Source organism: Gallus gallus, chromosome 3, assembly GCF_016699485.2.
Source record: "Gallus gallus isolate bGalGal1 chromosome 3, bGalGal1.mat.broiler.GRCg7b, whole genome shotgun sequence".
NCBI lineage: Eukaryota > Metazoa > Chordata > Aves > Galliformes > Phasianidae > Gallus > Gallus gallus.
In genome coordinates, this window is record NC_052534.1 from 37,879,280 (window position 1) to 37,902,671 (window position 23,392).

At 44.4% G+C, this 23,392-nt stretch overlaps 1 protein-coding gene across 4 annotated transcripts in view; it reads left to right on the forward strand.

The window, feature by feature from the left end:
- TOMM20 (translocase of outer mitochondrial membrane 20) overlaps nt 1-23,392 on the forward strand; it is a 35,221-nt gene that overhangs the window by 1,393 nt on the left and 10,436 nt on the right. For 3 of the 4 annotated variants that reach the window (XR_006938919.1, XR_006938920.1, XR_006938921.1), the window contains exons 2-5: nt 2,804-2,850; nt 3,590-3,671; nt 3,945-4,087; nt 11,569-11,733. Coding sequence is in view for 1 of the 4 variants with exons in the window: in XM_423972.8 (XP_423972.3) it covers nt 2,804-2,850; nt 3,590-3,671; nt 3,945-4,087; nt 5,263-5,307 (317 nt within the window). In the remaining 3 variants the exon portion in view is untranslated. Of the gene's footprint in view, nt 1-2,803; nt 2,851-3,589; nt 3,672-3,944; nt 4,088-5,262; nt 5,687-11,568; nt 11,734-23,392 lie in introns of those variants that run through there. The other variant, XM_423972.8, reaches the window with a different exon arrangement.

The window sequence follows — 23,392 nt, forward strand, 5'->3', positions numbered from 1 at the left end:
GTTAGGTGTTAGGAAGAAATTCTTTATTCAGAGGATGGTGATGCCCTGGCACAGCTGCCCAGAGGAGCTGTGGGTGCCCCATATCTGGAGGCACTGAAGGCCAGGTTGAATGGGGCCCTGGGCAGCTGAGCTGGTGGGTGACAGCCCAGCTCACAGCAGGGGGTTGAGGCTGGATTATCTTTAAGGGCCCTTCCAACCTAAGGCAGCCTGTGTTTCTATGATATGATTCTATGCATTTCATAAAATTTGTACAGAAGCTGCAAAAGGGATTTTGCATCCTGTTGTTTTCACTGTCTGAGTTCTCATCAAGTAAAATTCTGAACAAATCTTAGACTTGTTCTAAGAATGCTGCTTAACCTTGCTGGGGTTAGAAATTGATATTTGCTTTAGAAGTGGAAAAAATCCGTCATGGTTTGATATGGAGTGACTGTTATTGGGAAGACAGAACTGAAAGATAGAGATCCTCAGACACAATACACCGGGCAGCTTTCAGTTGTAAGGCTTTAGAGAATACTCAGGGTTGGCTGTTGTTTTTTCATGCTGTGGTTTTTCCTTTAGTGTAGGTGTTTCCCAAGTGCAGTCAGTGACCTGGTGGTCATGACAGCGTTTTTACTGCTGGATGGCAAAGCTTGATCTGTAGAGTACAAAAATAGGATCAAGTGCAGCAGCCAGTTGCAGTTCCTTGGATGAAGATGTGCTGTTTCTCAGTGCAGTTTAGAGCAGATCATCTCAAGTAGTGTTCTTAGGATAAGATTATTTTCTCGGCCTCTCTAATGCATTGTCAGCAGAGCTTGGGAGGGACAGGGCTCCCATGTATCAGAGGATTGATTGCCTGCTGCATTTGGTCAAATACCAGCTGACAAACAAAGAACTGATAACGCTTTTGCCATCCTGGTTGTATTTGACATCCCTTTGTTTAAGCAGCATCAGGACCAAAGTCTGTGTTGCGAAGGCACGTAGTGAGTAAAAGGGAAGTGGCCAGGTTCAGATTTCAGGAGATAAACCAGTTCCGTGAGAGTCTGCAAGAACTCCTGGACTTTGGTTTTCCAGATGTCTTAATCTTGTTTAGTTAGTAGGCACAGCGTTCTTACGTTAGTTTTTTGTTCCTCGTTTTGGTGCTTAGTCTTGGGACCGAAGGACAGTAAAGCTTTAACACTGGGAGCTGGTCAGTTCCTGCACAGCGGATGAGAGCAAAAGAGGTGAATGGTCTCTGTTTATGTGGGACTGGCTCCTGTGCTGCTGGTGTGGTGCATGGAGTTCTGCCTCAACTGCCTGAGCATCGAGTTACCCACTGCTTTGCATTGGAAGCTTTTTCCATACACAAGAGCTGGGCCTGAAAACCTGTGAGTTCTGTGCAGTGTGAGAGCTGGTGTGTTGTATTAGAACAACTGTCATGCGTGCTGATGCAGTTTAAAGTTCTGTGCAAATGGATACTTCAGAAAATTGGGAGTGGGCAGACTGGGGTCACCAACTTTCAGAAGGTGAATTTGTATTTAAAATAGAAAAGAATGAGATTGTTATAATAGCAAGGGTTCTATATGGCACGGCATTTTTCTGCGTGTAATGGTGTGAAATTTCATATACAGGTCAATGTGTTGTAGAAACTCAGGCGTGAGGGGTTATGAAGGTACCAAGGAAGATGAAAGGATGGTCCATGTGGTTAGAGCGTGCATTCCCTTCATGAAAAGAACCCTCAATCTCGTCCATAGATTTCATGTTACATTGTCACTGCTAGGAAATGATTGCCTGGACATCTTCATCTTGTGGATGATCTCAAATTCTTAACTCACAGCCATTAAAATTTTTAGTCATATTGTTCAGAAGTACTTCCAGCATGTAAAATTGTGTCAAAAAGCCAGAGGAGGGCTGTGTGGCAGCTGTCCAAGGTAGGTAGGTGTTCACGGAGCTGATTCTGAGGACCAAGAGCACACTTAATTAACCATGGGCCATACCAAACTACATCGTTACGCTGATGTAACTGTTTCAGTCAATGAACTGAACAACAGAATGGTTCTTAGGAAATCACCAGTATTACTGTACTTACATTGGGATCATTATTCTTGTATGAATAACCACTACCATCAAATATTGTTCTACCTGCCTGATTGCATTAAAAACAAGCTATTTATCAATTTTAATTACACTAGTTGCGCTGGAATGCTGCACTTTTCTGTTGCAGACCAACCTTATGTCTTCAGGTTGAATGATTAAGCCCATTAACGTTTGTTCCATCTGTCACCATTTGCTCTCCTCACTTACTTAGTTTCAGGAATGTGTGCTCTGGTAATGCTTTTGCTGTGGGACAATGAGATCCTGCTCCTACGTAACTGGTTCCCAAACCTCTGCTAAAGCAAAGCAGCTGCCAGTTCTGGTGGTGCAGCAGTGTGTTTCAGAATGAATGTGGCTCAACATTGGGTAGCCTTGCCTCGTAGACAGTTCTTCTGTGGCTTATGATTGCTGGAAATTCATGTAGAAAAGTCCTGTTTTAGCTTAATTCCCTTTACTTCTCAGTGCTTATGTAGTGCATGAGGTATTTGTGAGCACAGGCGCTGCACAGTTGGTGTTGAGGATTGCCAGCAGGAGAGGAATTGCCATTCTGAATCAATGCGCCAGCCCTCATTAGACCTCTGAATGGTACTCTGTTGCAGAGAGCGGGTTGCATTCTTGTGTGCAGTCCTCAGTATTTAGAATATATTAACGTTTTCTTGTTTTGAAATTAACTTTGACTCCTTCACTTTTTAGAACTATCATTTGAAGTCTTTTTGAACTGCAAATTAAAAAGCATGTGTCCTTATTCTTATAGGAAGGAAGAAACAGAAGCTTGCCAAAGAGAGAGCAGGGCTTTCCAAGGTAATACTGTGTTCAGTAATGCAGTGCTGTTTTGAAAAATGTTTTATTTGCACCAGGTTTGCTTGTGAGATTTGTTTAGAGAGCAATTTCTCTGTTTTGATCCCTACATTGCAAACCCTTCTGCAGATATGCAGGCTTTAGATTTGTTTTTTTTTTTAAAAGCTTTCACAAATAACCATATGAAAATATGTAATTCCTTTTTTGAGTCAGATGGAAGCCTTGTACTAGAAATTATAACGTTTCCTGTGTGACTTGAAGATGTTTTCCTATTCGTAGTAGGTCCACGAGTACCTTCCAGATGTAAGAAACGTTGATGAGATACACTTGTAGCTAAACTTGGGAGATTTTTGTTGTACAAATTTAATTTGCTAATCCGTTTTCTTGTTGCCAATGGTTCCTTTAAGAAAAGAGAAATTTATCTTAATGCATTCTGAGGGCTGTGATGAATATAACACCCTTTGGGAATCATATTTGCTACAAAACTGTATACTTAATAAACCAAGTAGAGGTATCTCAGACTCTGTTCCTCTATGGATGTATAATGCAATGATTGGAGACTTGAGTCTGACTTTCAGTACTGCTCTGCATATGCTTAACTTAGTTGTGATACTTACAATTCTTTCTTGAGTTTCCATGTAAAAATATGGTTGTATTTGTTTGGTTTTGGCTGAGAACGTTTTCTGCTGAATTATTGACTGACGTTTAAGGGCCAGCTTCAGTTTTGCTGTGTGTGTTACAGCTGCCTGATCTGAAAGATGCTGAAGCTGTTCAGAAGTTTTTTCTTGAGGAGATCCAGCTTGGGGAGGAACTACTAGCTCAAGGTAATAGCGTAATTCCTTTTGAAGGGTGAGTTGTACAAATAACTTTTTTTTTTTTACCTTCTACTAGATTTCTGTCATTTGGGAGTCAAATGATCCTTTCTTAGGTTTGGTTGCTCTTTTCTAACCTTCTGTGTTCAGAAGATTCAGCAAGAGAGGAGAAAAGAAACGTGGTTTGATTCTAAGTTGTTTAATCCACTGTTGATGGGTGTTTTATGTCAATACTTCATGCCATGGAAGGGGTTTGTTTTCAAAACGTTATTATTTGTTATACAGGTGAATATGAGAAAGGTGTTGATCACTTGACCAATGCCATTGCTGTGTGTGGACAGCCGCAGCAGCTACTACAAGTTCTACAGCAGACTCTTCCACCACCAGTGTTTCAAATGCTTCTAACTAAGCTCCCTACAATAAGCCAGGTATGTGAAACGCTCCATGTTGCTGAGGTTGGAAGATAATTGAGCTTCTTCTGTCATGTGCTACATTAGCTTCGGGTATTGGTTTTTATGGCATGGTTTTCTTAAATGTCCAGTTAGACAAAAAGGTCTTTCACTTGGAACATGAAATATGAAAATGTATGGAAAATATTGCATGGCACTGATAGCAAACAGGTTAAAATAGGAATACAAAAATTCTCTTATGCATAGAGTGTGCTAAACTCTTCAAAGCAGAGAAGAACTGTGGGCATCTTAGCGCATAAACAGATCCACTGTTTCCCAGATGGAAGTTGGGTCTGAAAAAGAAGGTAACTTCCTTGCACTGGGTCTTGAATCTCAGCTTTTTAAATGACATGTAAGTTTCTGTGTGTGCTATAAAAGTTAATCAGAATTCATCTGTTGGTTTTGCTAGCTGTCTATGTGGAATGTTAATTAACAGCAAAACACTTGACAGTTTTGGAAAGTTTTCCTGGTGATAAAAGTGCTGGTAGCTATGTATATAAAATGCACTTCTTTGTTGACTGATTACTGTGCAGGTAACATTGAGAATCTGCTAGCAAGAAAATCTGTCCTAATATAAATACTTCTTGGAAGTGCAAGGGAACTCCCTCAGGATGTTGCCTCACTTGAAGCAGATACTCTGTGTTTATCAGTCAGCTGTCATTACAGCTCAGGTGTGGTTACTTTTCAGTTTAAGATTCTAATTGTTAGTAAAAACACTGAAAAGCACCAGCTAAATGAGACATAAAGAAAGCAGTGGAGCAAAAACGTTTCGTGAGAGAAACCAAAAACCATAGAGGTCATAGAATGGATCATAGAATGGCCTGCATTGAGCAGTACCACAGTGATCATCTAGTTTCAACCCCCCTGCTATGTGCAGGGTGGCCAACCACTAGACCAGGCTGCCCAGAGCCACATCACTTGAGGTTGATAGGATGTTATTTATCTGACTTCAGCTTTGGTAGGTACTGCACAGTGTATTATTCCTACAGAGGTGACTTTAAAACCTTACGTCAAATAGATTACAATTTGTAACGTGAATCAGGTTTCTCAGTAATCACACAGCTTAATTTTCAGCGTAAAATTACACTGCTTGATAATCAGTTGCCTACTGTCAATTTTATGTAATTGTGAATGAGTTTTTCTCCTTCTTGCAGAGAATTGTAAGTGCACAGTGCTTGGCTGAAGATGATGTTGAATGAGGTCACACCACAACAGGGGGAAAAAGTGTTTTCTTACCCCAGAAGATGAGCATCAGTAGGGGGATAAAGGGGCAAACATAGTAGTTAATGGACTGTGTACCACATCGGGTTCTACCAGAGTTAAAATTAACTTTGTGTAGGTGGGTTTCACAGGATTTTATTTATTATCCCAGTGAAAAGTGTATTTTGATAAAAATTCATTTTATAAATACACTGTGTTGAGTTATCAAAGTATCACTAACTTCATTATTATTAAAATATGCAGTTGTAATGTTGTACATATGAAGACATAAAACTACAACCTATTGAAAACCCAATGCTCATTTTTTGAAAAAAAAAAATTAAAGAAAAAGGTTATGGCAATAAAGATTTATCCACACTTGTGTGTCCCTATAGTACTACTTTAAATTTCAGAACGTTTGGGTGTCAGAGCAGAGCAAATGATCTAAAAATAACTACATTAAAAAGAACCAAAAAGGTTATGGCTGGTCTTCCAGTGCTTTCAGTTAATTCAAAACCTCATGTAATTCTCTGAGAAAATAGGCATGTGATCATTTAAACAGTAACTGGTCACATTAAAAAGAAATGCACATCAAAATGGTAATAGTTGACTTAGCTGCTGGAAGAATGAGAGATCCATTTGTCAGGAACAGTAACACCTATAGTGATGCATGTCAAAACCAAATCTGCTAACAGGGAACTTCTGCTAAAGCAGTTGTGTGAAGTAAAGCTGTTTGTAATAGAACCGTGGGCATATTTTAAGAGCACAAAGATATTTTTTTTGGAAGTGTTCAACCCTTTTGTAAGATAATCAACATTTCAGTCTCTGATTTTCAAGATGATAGAAAATATTTAGCAGTCCTTGGCATTTGACTTGAATTTTTTGGTGCTGATTCAAATGTACAAAGGTAAGATGATGACATCCCCAGGCTAAACTAGCTAAAGCTGCTGGAATTAGAAAGATGTAAAATGTCAGTATGCAGAGAAAACAAGGAAAATGCACAGACTTAAATATGTTTTCAGAATTCTTCTACTACTCATTTGCCCTTGGTGGCATGTTCTAAATTTCAAATTGGAGCAGACTGGTTTCTGCCATTTTCTGTTTTTGTGCTAAGGTGGCAAAAAAAAAAAATTAAAAATGTGGCTTAATATTTTTGGCATTATGACTTGTTTCAGTTTCATGAAAAGAAGAGAGAATGGTTTGGTCTAATGGTGCTGTTCCATTAATAGAAGGATACTAGGTGGCATAGTCTGAGTAGAAGAGAGAGGCTCTGAAAGTGCTCTGGCTAACGTTCCCATGTATCTTTCTCACTCCAGCCTGCTATCTGTTTCTGTAAAGGCAGATTCTTCCAAAACAGGTCCCAACGTTTCAGAAATTGCCTCGCAGAGTCTTTGAGAGGCTAAGTGGAGGTTCATGGTCACCTACTTGTCGCATACCAAAACTTGGGAGCATGAATGGCTCTTGCTGAGTCCGCCAGCTTGGGCAGTTGTTTTTGCTATGGAGGAGAAATTTCCCCACTAATTCCTTGAAAATACAGTTTCCCAAAGTTTGAGCTGCTGTTGAATCTTTTTGTAATGAGGAGAATGTTGAAGTTAATGGCTGGAACAATTAATGGCTTCCAGTTGATGGCTGGAAGGTAATGGTAGGAACAGAATTTCTTTAACAGCTGACTGTAATTTGGTCTTTTTGTTGTTCAGGTGCCATAAGATAGAAGTAAAACTTAGCTATTGTCTTCAGGCGACGATGACTATTTTCCTCTTTTAATTTGTCTTAGAGATATAAAGTTATTCTGCACATAAGATATTTAATAAAAATACTGTGAAGTAGTAGAAGGTTCTGCGCTTATGGGGTGCAGCTGGAATTTTTGGAGGACTTTGCCTTTTACATTTTAATTCTAAAGGTTTGGAAAAATTCACAGATTATGCTGACAGAACTGTTCCTGTATTTACCTGCTGTCCTTGGTGGTAGTGGTGGCAATTTCACTGCAAGATCTTTTTGGTTCATCTTTTAGCTTCTTAAAGTAGCTCAAGCTTCCTCAAAACTCAAATAACGTAAGACACCCTTCCTTCAAGACTGAATAGTTTTTTGTGCTCTTTGGTATAATGTTGCCACTTTGAATTCACAGTTTAGCTTACAGCAGTGCTTTTCTGAACCAAGTAATTGAGCAAATCTGTCAGTTCCTTTGATGGAAGACTTGGCGATAGTCTGATCGTGTCTACAAAGGTTCATTGCTTTAATAGTTGCTATAGGTACCCGTACTACTTGAAACCTTTTTAGTTTTCTTGATCCTGCAAAACTAGATATAAATGAAATTTGTAGACAGTGTGATTTAAATGAAGCCTTAAGAAGTACTGATATATTCTCAAATTTTATAATCCCAAAGTACCTGGCTGGTATGCTGATGCAAGCTCTGATACCTGATGTGAGTGCCTTGGCTAATAGGGTGGGAATGTGGAATCCTTTGAATAAGATTGAATTTTTTTTTCTAAAAACTGAAGATAAAACGTAATGAAAGCTGATTAAAAAGAAAGATAGTGTCTAGGATGGGAATTTGATGTCGCTCCAACAATGGCAGGCTCCCACTGTTGCAGCTAGCATGCACAGCCCACAGATGTAAGAGGCTCTAATTTAAAACTTGTTTCAGACATGAGCAAAGGTGCAGGTCATTGAAAGTGCAGTGATAGCGATGCATCTTACTGCATCAATAGCAGTAATACTGTTGCCTTAGCTGTACACCGTACTGTATTCCTTTTTACCTGTGCAATTTAAAAAAGCGGTGGAAGTGAACTATTCAGTTGTGGATTTGCTGCTGGTGAGCTCACAGCTGCTGGTAAATAATGTCTGTAATCGTGCTTCACTGCAGGTAAGGCTACTATTTCTCTGAGCCATCCTCTGCTCCGTAGTGCTCCAGGAATGAGGCACTTGGTTTCAATGTATGTGACCGCTGAGAATTTCTCATAAAGGAGGTCTGTTAGTTTTATGTTAGGAAGGCTCCTGTCACCAGTTACAAGCTTCTCTGGCAGTTTTTATAGCAAAACCCCAACCTAACAACCTACAACCAACAGCTACTTTCATGATTGTGCAGAGCTACCTTTCTTTGATGTCTCTCCATTAAGCTCTTTAGATAGCAGGATGAAATCCAAAACCAGAGTGACCAGGCACACACTGAATCATCTGGCACTAATTTCCTCACCCTGAGGTATGACAGAATATTCTTGTTGCCCTTAATTTCAAAAACGGAGAAGTCCCAGCCCTAGTCCTGCTGTGCAGGAGGTTAGTAAACCATCAAAGTAAAGCTCAAGCTATTCATGCACCCAGAACAATCTTTCTAAAATTTCATTTGTACATCTGTTGATGGTGTGTTGAAAGTCCCTTAGGCTCAACACCGGCCCTTACGTGACCGTTGTGTTAAAATGAACGTGAGTGAAACCTCAAGGGAGTCTTTGAAGTGGTCACGAAGTGCTTTTAGTGTGCTTCAAAGGCATGTTGAATGGTACGCCCAAGCTTCTGAGTTTTTTAAACAATGTGGGTATGAAAAAGGTTCATGTGAAGAATATAATTTCTTTAAGGTTTCTGTTGAACCCGAGTCTTGGTTTGGTTTGCAGTTTACATGCTTACACTGACCGGTACAGAATATGTTCTCCTCTGGGGAAGGACTGAAAAAATAACCTGTCTGCGTAGCAGTCATATTTGACCACAAGTCTGTCTTGCAAAGAGCTGAAACGTGCTTAGTACGTAAGGACGAGTAGCTTTCAGGCACTGCAGACACTGAGCTTCTGGTGCAGGTAATGGTACTTGCTCTTTGCAGTTGTACCAGAATGGAGCTTCTCAAAGATGTGGGCATTCAGTGCTGTTCTCCTGTCACGTCCTGTGTATGAATGTGTGAATGAAGTCACAGAAAACAGCTGGCTCTTCTGTGATATTTCTGTACTAGGCTGCCTAGCTTATTAGAGCTAGGTAATGTGCAGGTTCTTTCCAAGCCCAGTACTTTCCATTTGTGCTTAAAAAGAAAGTCAGGGTTCTCGCTTCCCTGAAATAGGGGCTTACAGGTGCTACCCTAACAGATTATATACTGTCTGTCATTAGATAAGGTGGCTACTCTCTGTGTTTCCTGATCACTGCTGTAACCTAGCAATCATGAATTCCTAAAGGCTTATACGCTCTAAGCTTTTGTCTTTAGAGGTGTAGTTCCAGTTCCTGGTCTGTAAAGGTCAGGCCTTGATTTAATGGTTTGATAAATACGTGTCTTGGAGCTCTCGCTCACAGTTACCATCATTTCCCTTGCATTCTGAGGATATTCTTGTCTCCTTGTCTTTGGGATGAGGGTGTCATTGGTGCTCACCTATTCTGCTGTGGTCACTGAATGGGGTGCTGCTGCTCCTAAAACAGCGTTGCTGCAGTACAGCTTATGTGGCTTTCAAGTATCAAATTTCTACTCTGCATGGAGACGGGAAGCAGCTGCTGCCAGATAGTTCTGCCTCTTCACGACTTGGGCCCTTATGACTGTGAAAAACTGATTTGATCATACTGTCATTTATTTGAGCAGGTCTTAATCTAAACAGTAGAGGGCAGTTTTGCACATCTGTTTTGTGCAAGCTCATCCTGCAAAATTCCTATTTTCAGCATCTTCACGTCTGGAAGGGTGTTGCAATGCAGCATTTTGTCCAAACAGATTTGACACAGTCTATGATACAGGGCCAGTGGGGGCAGCAGTGGCATCTGTTTCTACTGACACCCAATTCTGGCTCTTCAAATCCTCAGATGTTTGTTGTGGTTATATAATTACAGTCATTTCCCTTCCCCTCCATCCCTCAGCCCAAACCAGGTACATAGGGAAGCCACCTGCATTGTGCAGCTTAAACCATGCCAGAAAATTCAACTGCATGTCATTCCCTGACATGTCAGAGAAGGATTCCCCCCTGCTCAGGTGTGATTTCTCTCCATAAGCTTTGTTAGCCTGAGTGAAATGAGAGCTGTCAACTGCAGTACGGGTGGAAGAGAACTGTACAGCTTTAGCCTGGAGTTGGGGTTAACCAACTCCCACGTTCCCTCCCACCTCTCCCCCCCCCAAAAAAGCAAAATGTTGGCATTAGGGCACAGTTTTGTTGCAATCCTGTAGCTGACATGGAGGAGCTGGTAGGCTCACTGATGCCTAGGAGGCAGCTATTTGTAGCAGAATGGCACTCTGGCTTAAGACCAAATCATAACCACTCCTGCACTTCTGAAGTGCTGTTTCTGTGCTTCATGGTTGTGTTTGCAGGGGCAGGTATATGTTGGTACTATACATGTAAATGGAAGTTTTCAGCCTCTGTATTATCCGTCAGTGAGCCTTTTTCTAGACATTTCACTGGTTATTATGAAATATTTCAGAGTCTGCTTAAAGCATAGCAAGTACCTGGAGGAAGTGAGCTGTTTCACAGAAGAAACCATCTCTGCAAACCAGGCTTTTCACTCCTTAGGTCAATCTGGATGTGTTACCCTCTCAGGTAGCCTGAAAGACATAGAAATGTGCTGTAACAAACAAATCCTTGCCTGCTTTGGCATGTATGTAAAAGAGCATTTCCTGGAGCTCTGGAACAACCTGATTAGCATCTTTTGTTGTATTTAAAATGTTTAATTAGAAGTAATGTATCTTCCGCTGTGATGATTAAAATGACAATGATTATTGCATGAATTTGTTAATTATAATGCAATGACTAATTAAATGGAGAAATGGAGAAAAGGGATTCCTGAGCAAGCATGTTCTTTGAGAAAGTCTCCGCTGGTGTTTTTAATTGATAGCACATGCGTAATCAGTTCATACCAGTATCTCATTATTGATGGGAACGGTGTTTGCTTTTGTTGGAAATTTACCTTCACCGCACGTTGACCTGGTGTTATGTGATTGCTTGGTCCTGGAAGTGAAGAATACCAACTCTTAGAGTGAAGGAGATGGAAGCTTTTGTATATACAATGAAGAGAAACCCCAACTATTCCCAGGTTGTAGCCTCCATGTTTATTGAGTTCGTCCAGTTTGGGCGTTTGCTATGATGGCACTCAGCTGAATTTGCATAAACATGAGGGGTTGCTATTTGTTTTCCATTTCCTGTTATCTCTCCATCTAAAGTTCTGAGCTTTATCATCAGGCCTCTTGGCTTATGTTAGAAGTTGTCTGACAAAGCTATGGGCCCTTTTCTACTTCTCTGTTGGGATGTCATCTACCGGCCTTTAGCGCTGGCAGAGTTCTTAGCATGAAAATATTATTACTTCTGTGTCAGCAGAGATGTGTGTGACACTGTGAAGAATCTGTCAAGAGGGAGTCTGTGCCTCTGCAAGCTCACAGTCTGTGGTCCTGATCCTGGAACTTACTCTGCACGGTCCCTTCCTTATGGAAACCTAAGCTACCAAGATCAGGACATGGGGACGGTGAAACAGGAAGGGAGAAGGTAAGGTTTAGGAAAGTCTGGTTTGTTATTTATTGAGTGGATGTTTTGTTGATCTGATTTGTGTTTACAGCTCTAAAATGTGCTTCTTTTCTACATCATGTTATTTTCAGACTGGTTGAGTAATCAATACTAGTTACTGCTGACATCAGGAAAAATCAGACCTCAGCCAACTGCTGACCTGGTTGTAAATCATGGAACCTACCATAGAAAAACCAAACCCAAACATTAAACGTCTCTTTATGGCTGAAAATATTTGAGGCATAACACCCTTCATCCTCCATACTGAAATCAAACACCATGAACTGTCAACACTGGGTTAATTATTCTGCTGGCAGTGCCAGTAGTCCCGCATTTCATAGGTAGCTTCTGCATTGCAGATATAAGAAGCAGTCTTTCAAAATTTGTCTTGCTGTGTGATAGCGACTTCAAAAGGAACTCTGACTGTTCTGTTAAAAGTTACTTTCAAAAATTTAGGTTCTGTGCCGTAGTGTCTTACTTTTGGTGACCCCATCATGCAAATGGAAATGCTGGAACATTGGTGTTAAGTGGGCATAAGCAAAGAGCTTCGAAAGCAATGCAGTGAGTCAGCATCCATCCTGTGTGTTGAATTGCAAACTGTGAATACGTGAGGAGCTGATAAAATTGTTGAAAACTGTGGAAGTACTTTACTGCAAGAAATTTGTATCCTAGTGTTGGTCATTTTGCATTACAAATAGCACAGCTTTCTACAGCTTGCCTCCATTGCTCAAAGCCCTCCTGATTGGAGCAGATGTTATCTATTGACCAGAGTGGCTGTACTCTCCTTTTTCTGCTTTTGGGATGATACCTGGAGAGGAGAAAAACATGTGTCCAACAGGAGCTGGCTGTGTGGCAGCTGTATATACAGAAGGCTGGAGGGTTGGACAGGTATGGCCCACCACCTTCATGAATCAACAGGCTGTCTGCTTCTTAGCAAGAGCTTGGGCTGAGCACTTCAGTGCCTTGGATTCTCTGGGCAACCATGGATGGTACATACTGATAATTGAAATTAGTTTTCTAAAGCACCCAGAGACCTTGGGATGGAATATACCGATATTAGAAAGTATTCTTCCCTTGTTTTTTGTCAAAAAATATGAAGCAGGGGAAACATCTGGCTTCTGTGTAATTGCTCCCTTCATTTTGGTTGTTATCAGTGCTACGAGGCTCTGCCAAGGTCAGTCAGTGGCAGTGTTCTCTCTGCTGGGTTGCCCGCAGAAGTTTTCAGCAGGCCTGTTAATATCTGTCATTGCACTATAGATCTTTTCACAGGTCGATGTCTCCTACCTTGGGCAGCACATTTTCAATAAAAGCAATCGTGTCTCCCTGGTTTTAAATAAAAGTTTTAAGGAAATGGATTGCGGTCTGCCACTGCCAGCGGTTGCTCAGGCTCAGGATTCTTCATGACCTTTCCTTTTTTCAATTTACTGTTCAAATTTTGCCTCCCCGCCTCCTGGTAATATTCCAGGTGTTCTGTGCTTGGTCTCAGGCTGACAACACAACCTTTGTTGTCGATCAATTCAGCAAGGACCTTGTAAATACTCTACAAAGTATTCATAGGTCATCGTTGTATTTGTGGTCGTCAAAGTATTCAAATAGGATCTCTGGGCTTTTGCAGAAAGGCTGCTGTAAGGTTGATTTACTGGAGCGGCATAGGTTATCTTCATTTTGGGGAAATTAACTGATTTTTTCTTTCTTGGAAAAGCAAGTTATTTTTGCTGCTATCAGAGTATCACCCTTGCTGACCTGGCTATTCAGGGCATAAACAGAACAGCTGTGCTCTTGGGAGGCCTCACAGGATTCAGGGGCCACAGCTAATGATTAGTCAGACATACTGCTCTTTGCACCAGACCTAAATGCAGTCTGCTGCTAAACACTTCTCACTGCCCGTAAGGTGTGAGAACGAGCATATGTTTCCAAAGGGACGTACAGGAGCAGAAAGGCCTTTGCCATGAGGCAGAGTTTTGCAGGCAGTCTTGGATGCCTGATGTGAGGCTTCTGGTGCTCCCCAAAATGGTGGTCTCTTCCAGTAGAGTTCAGGCACTAGGTCTGCCATTTTCTGACTAAACAGGAGTCTGCTTTGGCCAGAACTTTCAAGTTCAGCATCTTTCAGTGAACATCAGAATTCACATGCACCAAACTCTTTTTAACTCAGAACATGAAGGTCATACAGAACAATCAGTCTGCTGTCCTCTGCCCTCTGCTAGGTGCCTTCTGAAGGCGGGTTGCCTTCTGAAGGCCTAGTGCCTTCCTTCTGCTCTTGGGGGGACTTTGTATTTTGGCTTTTCTTTTTTCTGCGTTGAAAGGTTCTTATCAGCATAGGAAACGTGTCATCACCAAAGCACTTAACGGAGTTCAATTTTAAGGGCTGCCATCAGGGCACGCATATGCTGAGGTAGTTGGTACAGCAGGGCTGGGAATGGGACACCTTGGAACACGGTAGGGCTGAAGGTCCCTCCCATGTGAGGGGGCTGTGGGAGGCGGGAATCTGCAGGCCTCAGTGTAAACACCAGGCCTTCACGGCAAAGCCAAGTTTGGCTTAAACTTCTTTTGGGGGATATCTTCCCCTTTTCGCCAGACCAAGCAGTTTTGCAGTGGCCAGGTTTGGTTGTAAAAGGCTGAGAGGAAGCTTGGCCTCGTTTCCTTGTGAGTGCCTGCGGACAGGCACAGGGAGGTGAGGCGGGAGCACGCAGGGTCCCGTGTATTCTGGCTTGCCAGAGCCAGTGCCGCTAGATGGCAATGTGGTACTCTGGAGTTGGGACTCCCCTTTTCCTTCCTGCACAATTCTTGCTTTTTTCTGTATTTATCTCTGCCAAACTGGTGATTGCACCCACCACTCCGGCAAGAGAACAGAACAAAATCGTTCCATAGAACATTACAGCCATTGTGCCTTTTTCTTTTCTTTCTTCCTTCCCTTACCCCACACCCCCAACCCCAGTTCTTTGTCCCACAGCAGGGTGCAGGGGTTTAAAAACTTTCTTTCTTAATCGCTCCCCTTCTAAAAACAGAGAAAACACAGCCTCTTGGGAGCAATTAGCTGTGAGAAAAGCATTTCTCAAACAATTGCCAGGAAATATTGTCTTGACCGATATTCCTGATGTAACACTGTCGTTCTCAGTACTGTTATTCTCAGATACTTGACTGCAGAGCCAGCAGGGTACGGTTCTGTAATGTACGACCTGCAGTTTACCACCTACCTTACCTTTTTATATCCATTTACTTTCAGTTTGCGTCCTCCTCGCACCCCCTGCAGATATTCTGCTGGGGAGAGTGAAGAATTATTTGTGACTCTTCTCTTGTGACTGCTGTATCACACCAAGGCTGCAACAAGATACAGCTGAAAATTAAGGTTATGCCTCTGCTGTGCCGGCTCCAGATTGAAATTCTCTGGCAGTGTGCTGTGGAGGAGGTCAGGCTGTGTGATTACAGCCATCCCTTCAGACTCAAAAACAGGCAGCCTCGGTGTACGTGAGGTTGGTGAAGCCTGAATTTCAGAGGGAGCAGCTTGAGAGTAGGTATATGTGAGGCAGACAGCAGCTGTGTGCTGAAACTGGGGTCCTGACCCTGAAGCCCTCTCCCCGTAGCTATGTTCCTGCAAGATGGACGGGGCTGCAGAGAGCGGAGAGGTCAGAGAAATGGGGATAAACTCACACTGAAAGCTAAATCAGCAGTGTCAGGGAAGCACTGCTAGAGAGGTGTGCATACGCCTGTGCCCATTCACGTGTGCAGCCATATTTGTTTGTATTATGAGGCTCAAATTCTGCCCCTCTTTACATACATTCATGGAGATTTGAGAAACGAGCCTCACTCTGTGGGACAGGGTGTGAACTGAAGCACCTTCTGGAAGACAGACAGCAGTGTAATCCTTTCATTCAACCCTGTCTGCAGCTGCTTTTTATAAACTTGGCATAAATACGTACTCAGTGAGGCCAGGCCTGTGTAGCTGGAAAATATTTTCCACCATCCAAAAAAACAGAAGATTGGAAAAAGAGCCCAGAAATTGTGCATAACATGGAATGGCCTCGCTTGTGGTTTTTTTCCATGACTTCCTCAGCTCATTTTTCTGCTGCCAATTTTAGAAGCCCATAAGTCATACTTGTTAAACTTTCTCAGTTAAAATGTAACTCTAAGAACAAAGTCATATGATACGTTGCAGCCAAATAATCCTTGTGGAGCCTCTGGCTTGAGAACAGCCCCCCTCTTGCAGACCTGCAGGGGCTCTGTCCTGGGGCCAGGGGCAGAGAGCGGCACAAGGCACGGCCCCCTGACCTCAGCAAGAGGTTCTCCCTGCTTTTGCTAGTTGGGCCCATGGTGGGTTACATTGCAGAGCAGTTGGTCTGGAAGGGGAGAAGTTTCAGCTCCTCCTCTAGAAGCACTTTAAATAGGAGATAGGCAGAGGGAGCGAGAGGAGGCAGTATGGAGGCCAGTGGGGTCCAGCAGCGAAGCTCTGGGAAGCTGGTGCAGGTAGGAGCTGTTGCCATCAGGGCAAACTAGCTGAGGAGAGCGTGCCAAGAGTGAAAGTGAATTTGCTGGAAGGTTTGAAGAATGGGCATCCTCACTTGGGTGCATTTTTAAGCACTGAATCAATATGGAAGTGATTGCATGCCAGAAGCAATAATTTCCTTTTCCAGTTTTGCTCTCTTATAAGGTGATTGTGCTCACATCTGAGCCCTGAATGGTTGTCCTGAAGACCATCTCTCTGTCCAGCTTCTGCTCTGCTCCCCCCCCCAAAGGACAAATCCCAGGTCACTGCTGCGGAGGGGAACTGCTCTAAATTTACACTTGGGCAACAGCTGAGGGTGGAACTGGCTGTGAGCTCTGCCAGCGGAATCGTTCCAGCCAACCTTCTCTGAGGCCGCATGTGTCCCCAGTGCTGCTGGCCCCAGTCTGTGCCCCTGCGGCCTGATGGCTTCCATCAGCCGCCTGCAGGGAGCTGCTGTGCCACGGGCAAGCAAGCCTGGAAGCCAGGGCCAGAGTGGGGCAGGGGAGGGGGCCCACAGGGGCTTCATAGCAATTTGCTCCTTCCAGCCCTGCCTCCTGGTTGCGCTGGGAAGGAACAGCACGGGGACTCGCCCACTGCAGAAAACTTAAAACAAACAAACAAAAAACCCCACAGTATTTCTATTTTTTCCCTTAAAATAGCAGTTTACAAATTCAGTTCAGGCCCTCGACGTAGCCTGGTGAAAGTCAGCGGAATGAGTCTGAAAGCCAGGCACGAAGACCACCTTTTATTGGCACTGCGAAGCACCCATTCAACATCTGTGTGGTCTTCAGGGAGGAACTGAGCAAACCCACTGGAAATTGGCAAGGGTGTTGTAATGTTTTTGGAAAGCCAGTTTCAAAACCCCATGGCTGCCTCTCTCTGCTGGCAGCCGCTTCCCGTGCCGTGACATCCAGAGAGGTGGTGGTGACTGATGTAACTGCAGTGGCCAGGCAGAGTCACTTGCCCAATGTGTGGAGGCTGGCGGGCGGCCAGAGAAATGTGCTAAGGCCGAGTGCTCTCACAATGGGCTCGCTGTCTCTGCACGCATACCTGTAAGTGGGTCAGGTGCTTGGCACAGCCACCTCCTGAACCGATGAAGCAAGCTGGTGGAGCTACCCAGCCAGAAGAAGAGGAGGAGGTAGGAAAAGGAAGATGATTTTGTTCTTGTCCCATGTGACTGCAGACCTGATGCGTCTCTAGGCACGTTTTGTTTGCGTAACAACATTGCAATTAATAACGATGCCTGCACGTTGAAGCCAGCCATTCTTTGTGGTAACAGTGTGAGGTACTGGGGAGAGGGTGAGGTGAGACCTAACAGTGCTCCTGCTGGACCACCACCTTTAGGGTATTATGACAGACTTGTGAAAGGATCTCTCTGTATGAACGGGAATATAATGCTCAGCCGGGCTCTTGAATTCTGACTCTGTTGAGAAGAGAGATCCTTTCATATTGATTGTCATTTTGTATGCAGTTCAGGCACTGACTTGTAGGAAATCTGGGCCAGAAGAGATATCATTAGGTATTTATGGGGGTTTGGTTGGCTCAGCAGTCAGTTTTTCCATTGTCATGCCGTGACAGTAGTGCATTACATACACCCTCAGGAGACGTCCTTCTGCTTCCACAACAACAAAGGACTTTTTTCTTTTTCTGACTCATCTTCAGCTTAAAGAAAAAAAAAAAAAAAACACAGGCTCACAGTAAATATAATTAGCAACAGGCAGATATACTGTACTTAGCTCTCAGAGCCCATTGGGATAGGTCCCATAAAAATATATGCTCGTGGTTGCTCACCCCACGCTTAAATGTCCTGCAGTTTTCCTCCAGCTGCATTCCTGGTTATACTTAGACGTAGCCTAGTGATGTTGTAGGCTGAGGAGCCATTTCTAGTTTGGAGTAAGAGGAAGAATACACTTAGTGCCGGGGTTGTCTTTCATGCATGCAGGGGAGCTCCAGCCAGGCTCATGGCTCACAGGGCGATGCATGAGAGTGGCTGTGCTGTGCAGATCCAAGGCCCAGCTCCCCATCCTGCCTGTGACGGGTCAGCAGCACGTGCTGCAGGAGGGAGGATGGGAAGCAGAGCTGGGCCAGGCTGGTGCTGCCACTGGGCACCCACTGAGGGATGGGGGAGGAAGCAGGCATCACCCTGTCCTTCTGGTCTGACCCGCAGTGCCCCTGCTTTCTTTGCTCTGTGCAGGGTGGGCAGCAAACCCAGCGCTGTTCTGGTTCACTTTGGTTCTGTGTCACAGAAGGGTTTCTAGGTTGAACACGTCCTGGCTCCTTCGGTATTTCCCTGATGCAAGTGCAATGGAGCAGGTGGCATGCAGCTGAGCCCTGCTTTCTGCCAGATGGGTGTTCCCTTACCCCACGGCCCGCGCCATCCCAGTTAGGGGCTGCCTTGAGTCCCGCCTGTACCATTGGAGCACCCAGAGCCAGGAGCTGGCCCTTGGGCCCATATTTCACCTCGGGGAAAGCTGACGCTGATCATATGGCTGCAAGCAGGCCAGCTGCAAGATCAGTAGGGCTCTGTTTATTTATTTATTTCAACCTGTGACTAACTTGGGGGAATATTTGGATGCCAGCCGCTCCTCCCAGAAAAGTACTGTTTATATTTGGGTCTCCCGAGCAGAGTCAGCCGGCTCTGGACTGCTCACAGCCCGGCAGCGGTATGCGGGCTCTGCTGGCATGTCCCTGCATAACCTGGCATTGGCGCTGCCGGACGGAGCGTGGGCCGGCCGTTTGCTCATCCCCAGCTTACGTGGCCAGAAGTTTTCCTCTGTGTTCCTGATTGCTGAGCTCAGAGGGGTGGGGGAGAGGGAGAGCAAGCTCTCATCTAAAAGCAGCCAGGCGTCACACAGGGCCATATCGGGGGGGGATCGCTGAGAAAAATGTGACTGCATGGGTGGGGTGGTGGCTCTACATCCATAGATGATTTTGCAGGGCTCACCTGCACAGCATGTGTTCAGCACAGTCACCATAAGCGCTGTGTGTAAGCAAGTCAGTACCTGCTGCCATGTGATCAAAAGGAAAGATGCTTTTAGAAACATGCGAGGGTGGCATGAAAAAACAAGTCAGCTGAAATATCTGCAGCTTGTAGGGCACCTGTGAACTTGAGCAAAACAGCACACAGAATCCCCTCAAATACTAGGCTGCCATTTATTTCCACTATCTCTTGTCAAATTTTGCCTGCATAAACTACTGATTTATTTGAGATCTGGTCAATTCAGGACCTTGGCTCCAGACACACCTAATCTCTAGGGGAAAAGCAGAGCCAACTCAGTCAGCTTCAATGGAAAATGAGTTCCCAGAGGGTCTCGTTCCCCATGGGAGGGCAGAGAGCAAGGCACAGGATTAGCCGAGAAGCACTTGGGGCCTGGGGCTATAAGTAGTGCCTGACTAGGTTCAGGAATGGTAGCTGGAGAACTGGTGGTACATGAGGAAATATGATTTCATGCTCTTCATCTAAGGAAAATTTGGAGAATCCACTTGCCATATATACGCTACAGCAAATCTTCTGGAATAGTGAGTGGTCTGTCTGTCTGTCTCTCTCTTCCTTGCCCTATAGCAATGTAAGTAGTACAACTTCATCTGAGTTTTCTGATAAACAAATGACAAATCCTGTCTCCAAGGCTTTCTGGAACTTCTACAGTACACCCCTGCTCTGGGCTTATGTCACAGCACAGTGTTGTACACCGGCAGGGAAGGAGAAGATTTCCTCTGTGTAGCACAGGGTAGTGCGTTCACTGGTTGCAGTGTTGTCTGTGGGGTGAGAAGTGGGGCTGGACTCCTCTTGGTCTTCTGCATTTTCCCTTAGCAGTATAACTCTTTAGTGTGGGGTCTGTACAGCTACTGATCAGGGTCAGACCTATTGGCCTTATGTCAGCAGTCTAAAACATGGTGTTTTTCTGAGCTGATTTTGTAAACAAGGCGTGGGCTGAAACTTTTTAAAGCTGCTGTTGCAAAGGCTAGAAAATAGGATGCCAGCTCCACTGCAGTGTGTGCCGAGAGTTAGTTGTGCTTATAGACTTAGGGACTTGTTTCCAGTAGGAAAGGCCTCGGCATCCCAAACCGCCAGCTCAGCCATGGCAGTGCAGCAGAGAGAAGGGGCTGTGGGAGCTTTCCCTTGTATGGTGGTATCTCCTGGTCGTGCCCATCAGTAGGGCTGCAGGGCCTGTTTTTGCGGTGCTTGTTTGTGCTTAGTGAATGGTTTGCAGGATCCAAGCTGCCTACGCCCTCCTGTTGTGAGCTTCTCAAACTATGTCTTCATTGGAAAGTAGCTGAGAGAGAAAAGCAGCTTTCTAACCATGCGGAGAGTGATGTTTTGTTGTTGAAGAAAGGCCCAAACCTTATCAGTGCTCAGAGGTGCTGACCTAGTCAGGTTTGGTCTTGGCAACACCTGTAACGTAAAGATGGGGTATTTCCAAAGAAAGCAAAGAAACCCATGTAAAACCGGTGTAAGTGTGATTAGGCTTGCAGCGTTCTGTTCTCTAAATAGGAGCAATCGTGATTTGTATTGAGTTGTGTGGGAGGCAAAGGTGTGTCAGTCTGAAGGTGAATGTTTTTTGCTGCTGCTTTAGCACAACGGGGAACCTCAGGGAAGCCTTCCCAGAGGAGCTGACTGCACCTTGTCTGATTTACAGCCCTGTGGCTTGTGCTGACACACAGCCCAGTCAGCAAGCTGTCTTGATGTCTCAGTTGCAGCTTCCATTTGGTTTAAACATGCGAACTCTTTCAGAGAGAAGGAAAGAGGTTAGGAAGAGGAAACTCTGCTCGACTTAGTTTGCATCACTGAATCATACCTGGATTGGCTTGGCTGTTCTCTCTACCTAGGCCCAGGAGTCCATTCTTCAAGGAAGATCAAGGTCAACTTTCACTCCATTCCTCCCCTTCTCTCTGGGAGATTAAGGACCCACTGGCTCAGGAAGAGCCCCATCTGGTCATGGTAGATCTGCGGGTCGTGATTCTATTGGCAGCGCCTAAGGAAAGCTCGAGGTGCCTGACGGCAGTGTGTTTGTGTCCTAAAGCTGCTCTGTGGTACTGGAGAACAGCTTCTGAAAAATGGATAAATAAATGGCCTGAAATAAAACTGAGGAAAGAAGGAGCTCCATCAGCATGCGGGCTATGAGTTAGCTGTCACCCACTCCTGTTCCCTGTGGGCTGGGTGACAGTCTTGGCTCAGGATTCAGTGACATTCAAAGCCATTCTCTGAGGGTGAAGGAACACAAAATGAGATCTAATTTGTTCTTCATGGAGCATCACTTTCTGGCATCCTTTTTCTTCTCGGCAAGAAACTACGGGTAACGTGTGGCAGTGTCATCAAAGACACATTCACGTTACTCTCACAACTGTGACCTTGTATCCAGCTAGAAGAGCTACAGCGGGGAATGGGCAGGGCGCTCAGCTTACCTCCACAGGGCAGATTTTCCAAGCGGCAGCTATGTTGGCAGGGCTACTTGCCATGCTGTCTGGCCACGTCTGTGCCAAGCGATTCTGGGAAAATCTGGGCAGTGACGCCACAGAGCAGCAGCAGTGGAGGTGGATTCCTGGAAGCCGTGCACCGTGGTATGGGGACACGGGGTGTGCTGCTGGAGGGACAACCGAAATGAGGGGGAGGGCACAGATCAGTCACACCGGCACATCGCAGTGCCCCGTCCTACCCAACCAGCCCCAGAACATTGGCTGCCTCGGCTGTGAGGAAACAGCATCAGCTGTCACAGCTTTCACTCAGGATTAGCTATGAGCTGGCCGGGCAGAAATTGGTTGCAGAATTAGTCCTGCCAGCTGTATTCCCAACAAAGCAAAAATTGTCTCAGGAGCGAGGCTAGGGGATCGCACACTTAAACCTTACCTGTCATAATGTTCCCTAGAGCTGATACTACAATATTTACTGTATTGGCATGCTGTCTTTTCTGTTTTACTGTTGCACGATTGCATTATAATGTGTACTGTTGACAGGACTAAGCTCAGGTCAAACTGTGTGCAGAGGTAACTATGGCCTTGATGGCTGCATGGTGAATCCAGAGGAAATTACTGGATGCCAAACGACTTATTCCATGCTTATTTCAGATTAAATAAGACTCGAATCTGGCCTTCAAATTGTGTTATTTCTCTAATTCAACTGGGTCATATTTATAAACTAATGCAGTGATCAGCGTGCTCCAATAATGCCAGCACTCAGTCCCAGCACTTGCAAAACATTGGATGTATATATCGGCACTTCTCACGTTTGCTGACTGTGGGACAAATAGGTTTCGTATTGGGACATCAAAATCTGCTTCAGCAACTGGATGCATGACAAAGCCATGTTATAAACGGGGTACTGATTATAGCATTGAAACATGTCGCTTCAGCACGTGGTAGATTTGGATGCGTAAGTAGATAAACTTATGGTTGGTCTAAGGCTTGATTTCAGCATGCAGAAGGTTGTCAGTGTATTTGCGCTAATTAAGGAAAGGCATGGGACGCTCCTTTACACTGTAGGTACAGCCAGAGTTCAGGAAATACCACTGCTTCCCAGTGTTTTCTAAACCAGCCAGCTTGCCTTCAAGTAGAGCTGCAGCTCTGTGTCTCAGCTGCATTTCTAAAGTGCGCTGAACTTTGTTTGGGCCTGGTCCAAGTCTCATGTTTTTACCTGCTTCTGGGGAATGGATCGAACAGTTACATCACAAGGACGTGAGGAGAGCAACTAATGTTTCCTCTGTGTTTGGGGACAGCATCGCAGGGTTGGATTCTCTGGCTTGTTTGTATTTGTTTGCGACATTGACAGTAAGTGAACACCAACAAATAAACACAGGTTTGTGCTTGTGCTTGGCCAGGACCTCCATGCTATTGAAAAGAATGCCTTTTCCCAACAGTTGCTCTTTCTTCATGCTGGCAGTACTGTGGATATGTAGTACTGCTTTTACCATATTCCTGTATTCAAGTTCCTGAGAAGGCTGAAATGTTGCCAGCTCTGTTAAGCCCTTTCTGTTGCACTGAGTCAGCTGCCCTGATTTTATCTTTGCTCTTGGTCAAAGTCTCACACTGTTATCTTTTTGTTCTTTTTCTAAACAGAAGAAATTGCAGTACAAGTGTTTGTTCCGTGTGCTAACATTTCCTCCTACTCTAATGACAAAACCGGCACATTACTTTTATTATTAATAGGATGAGTACACCTGGAAACCC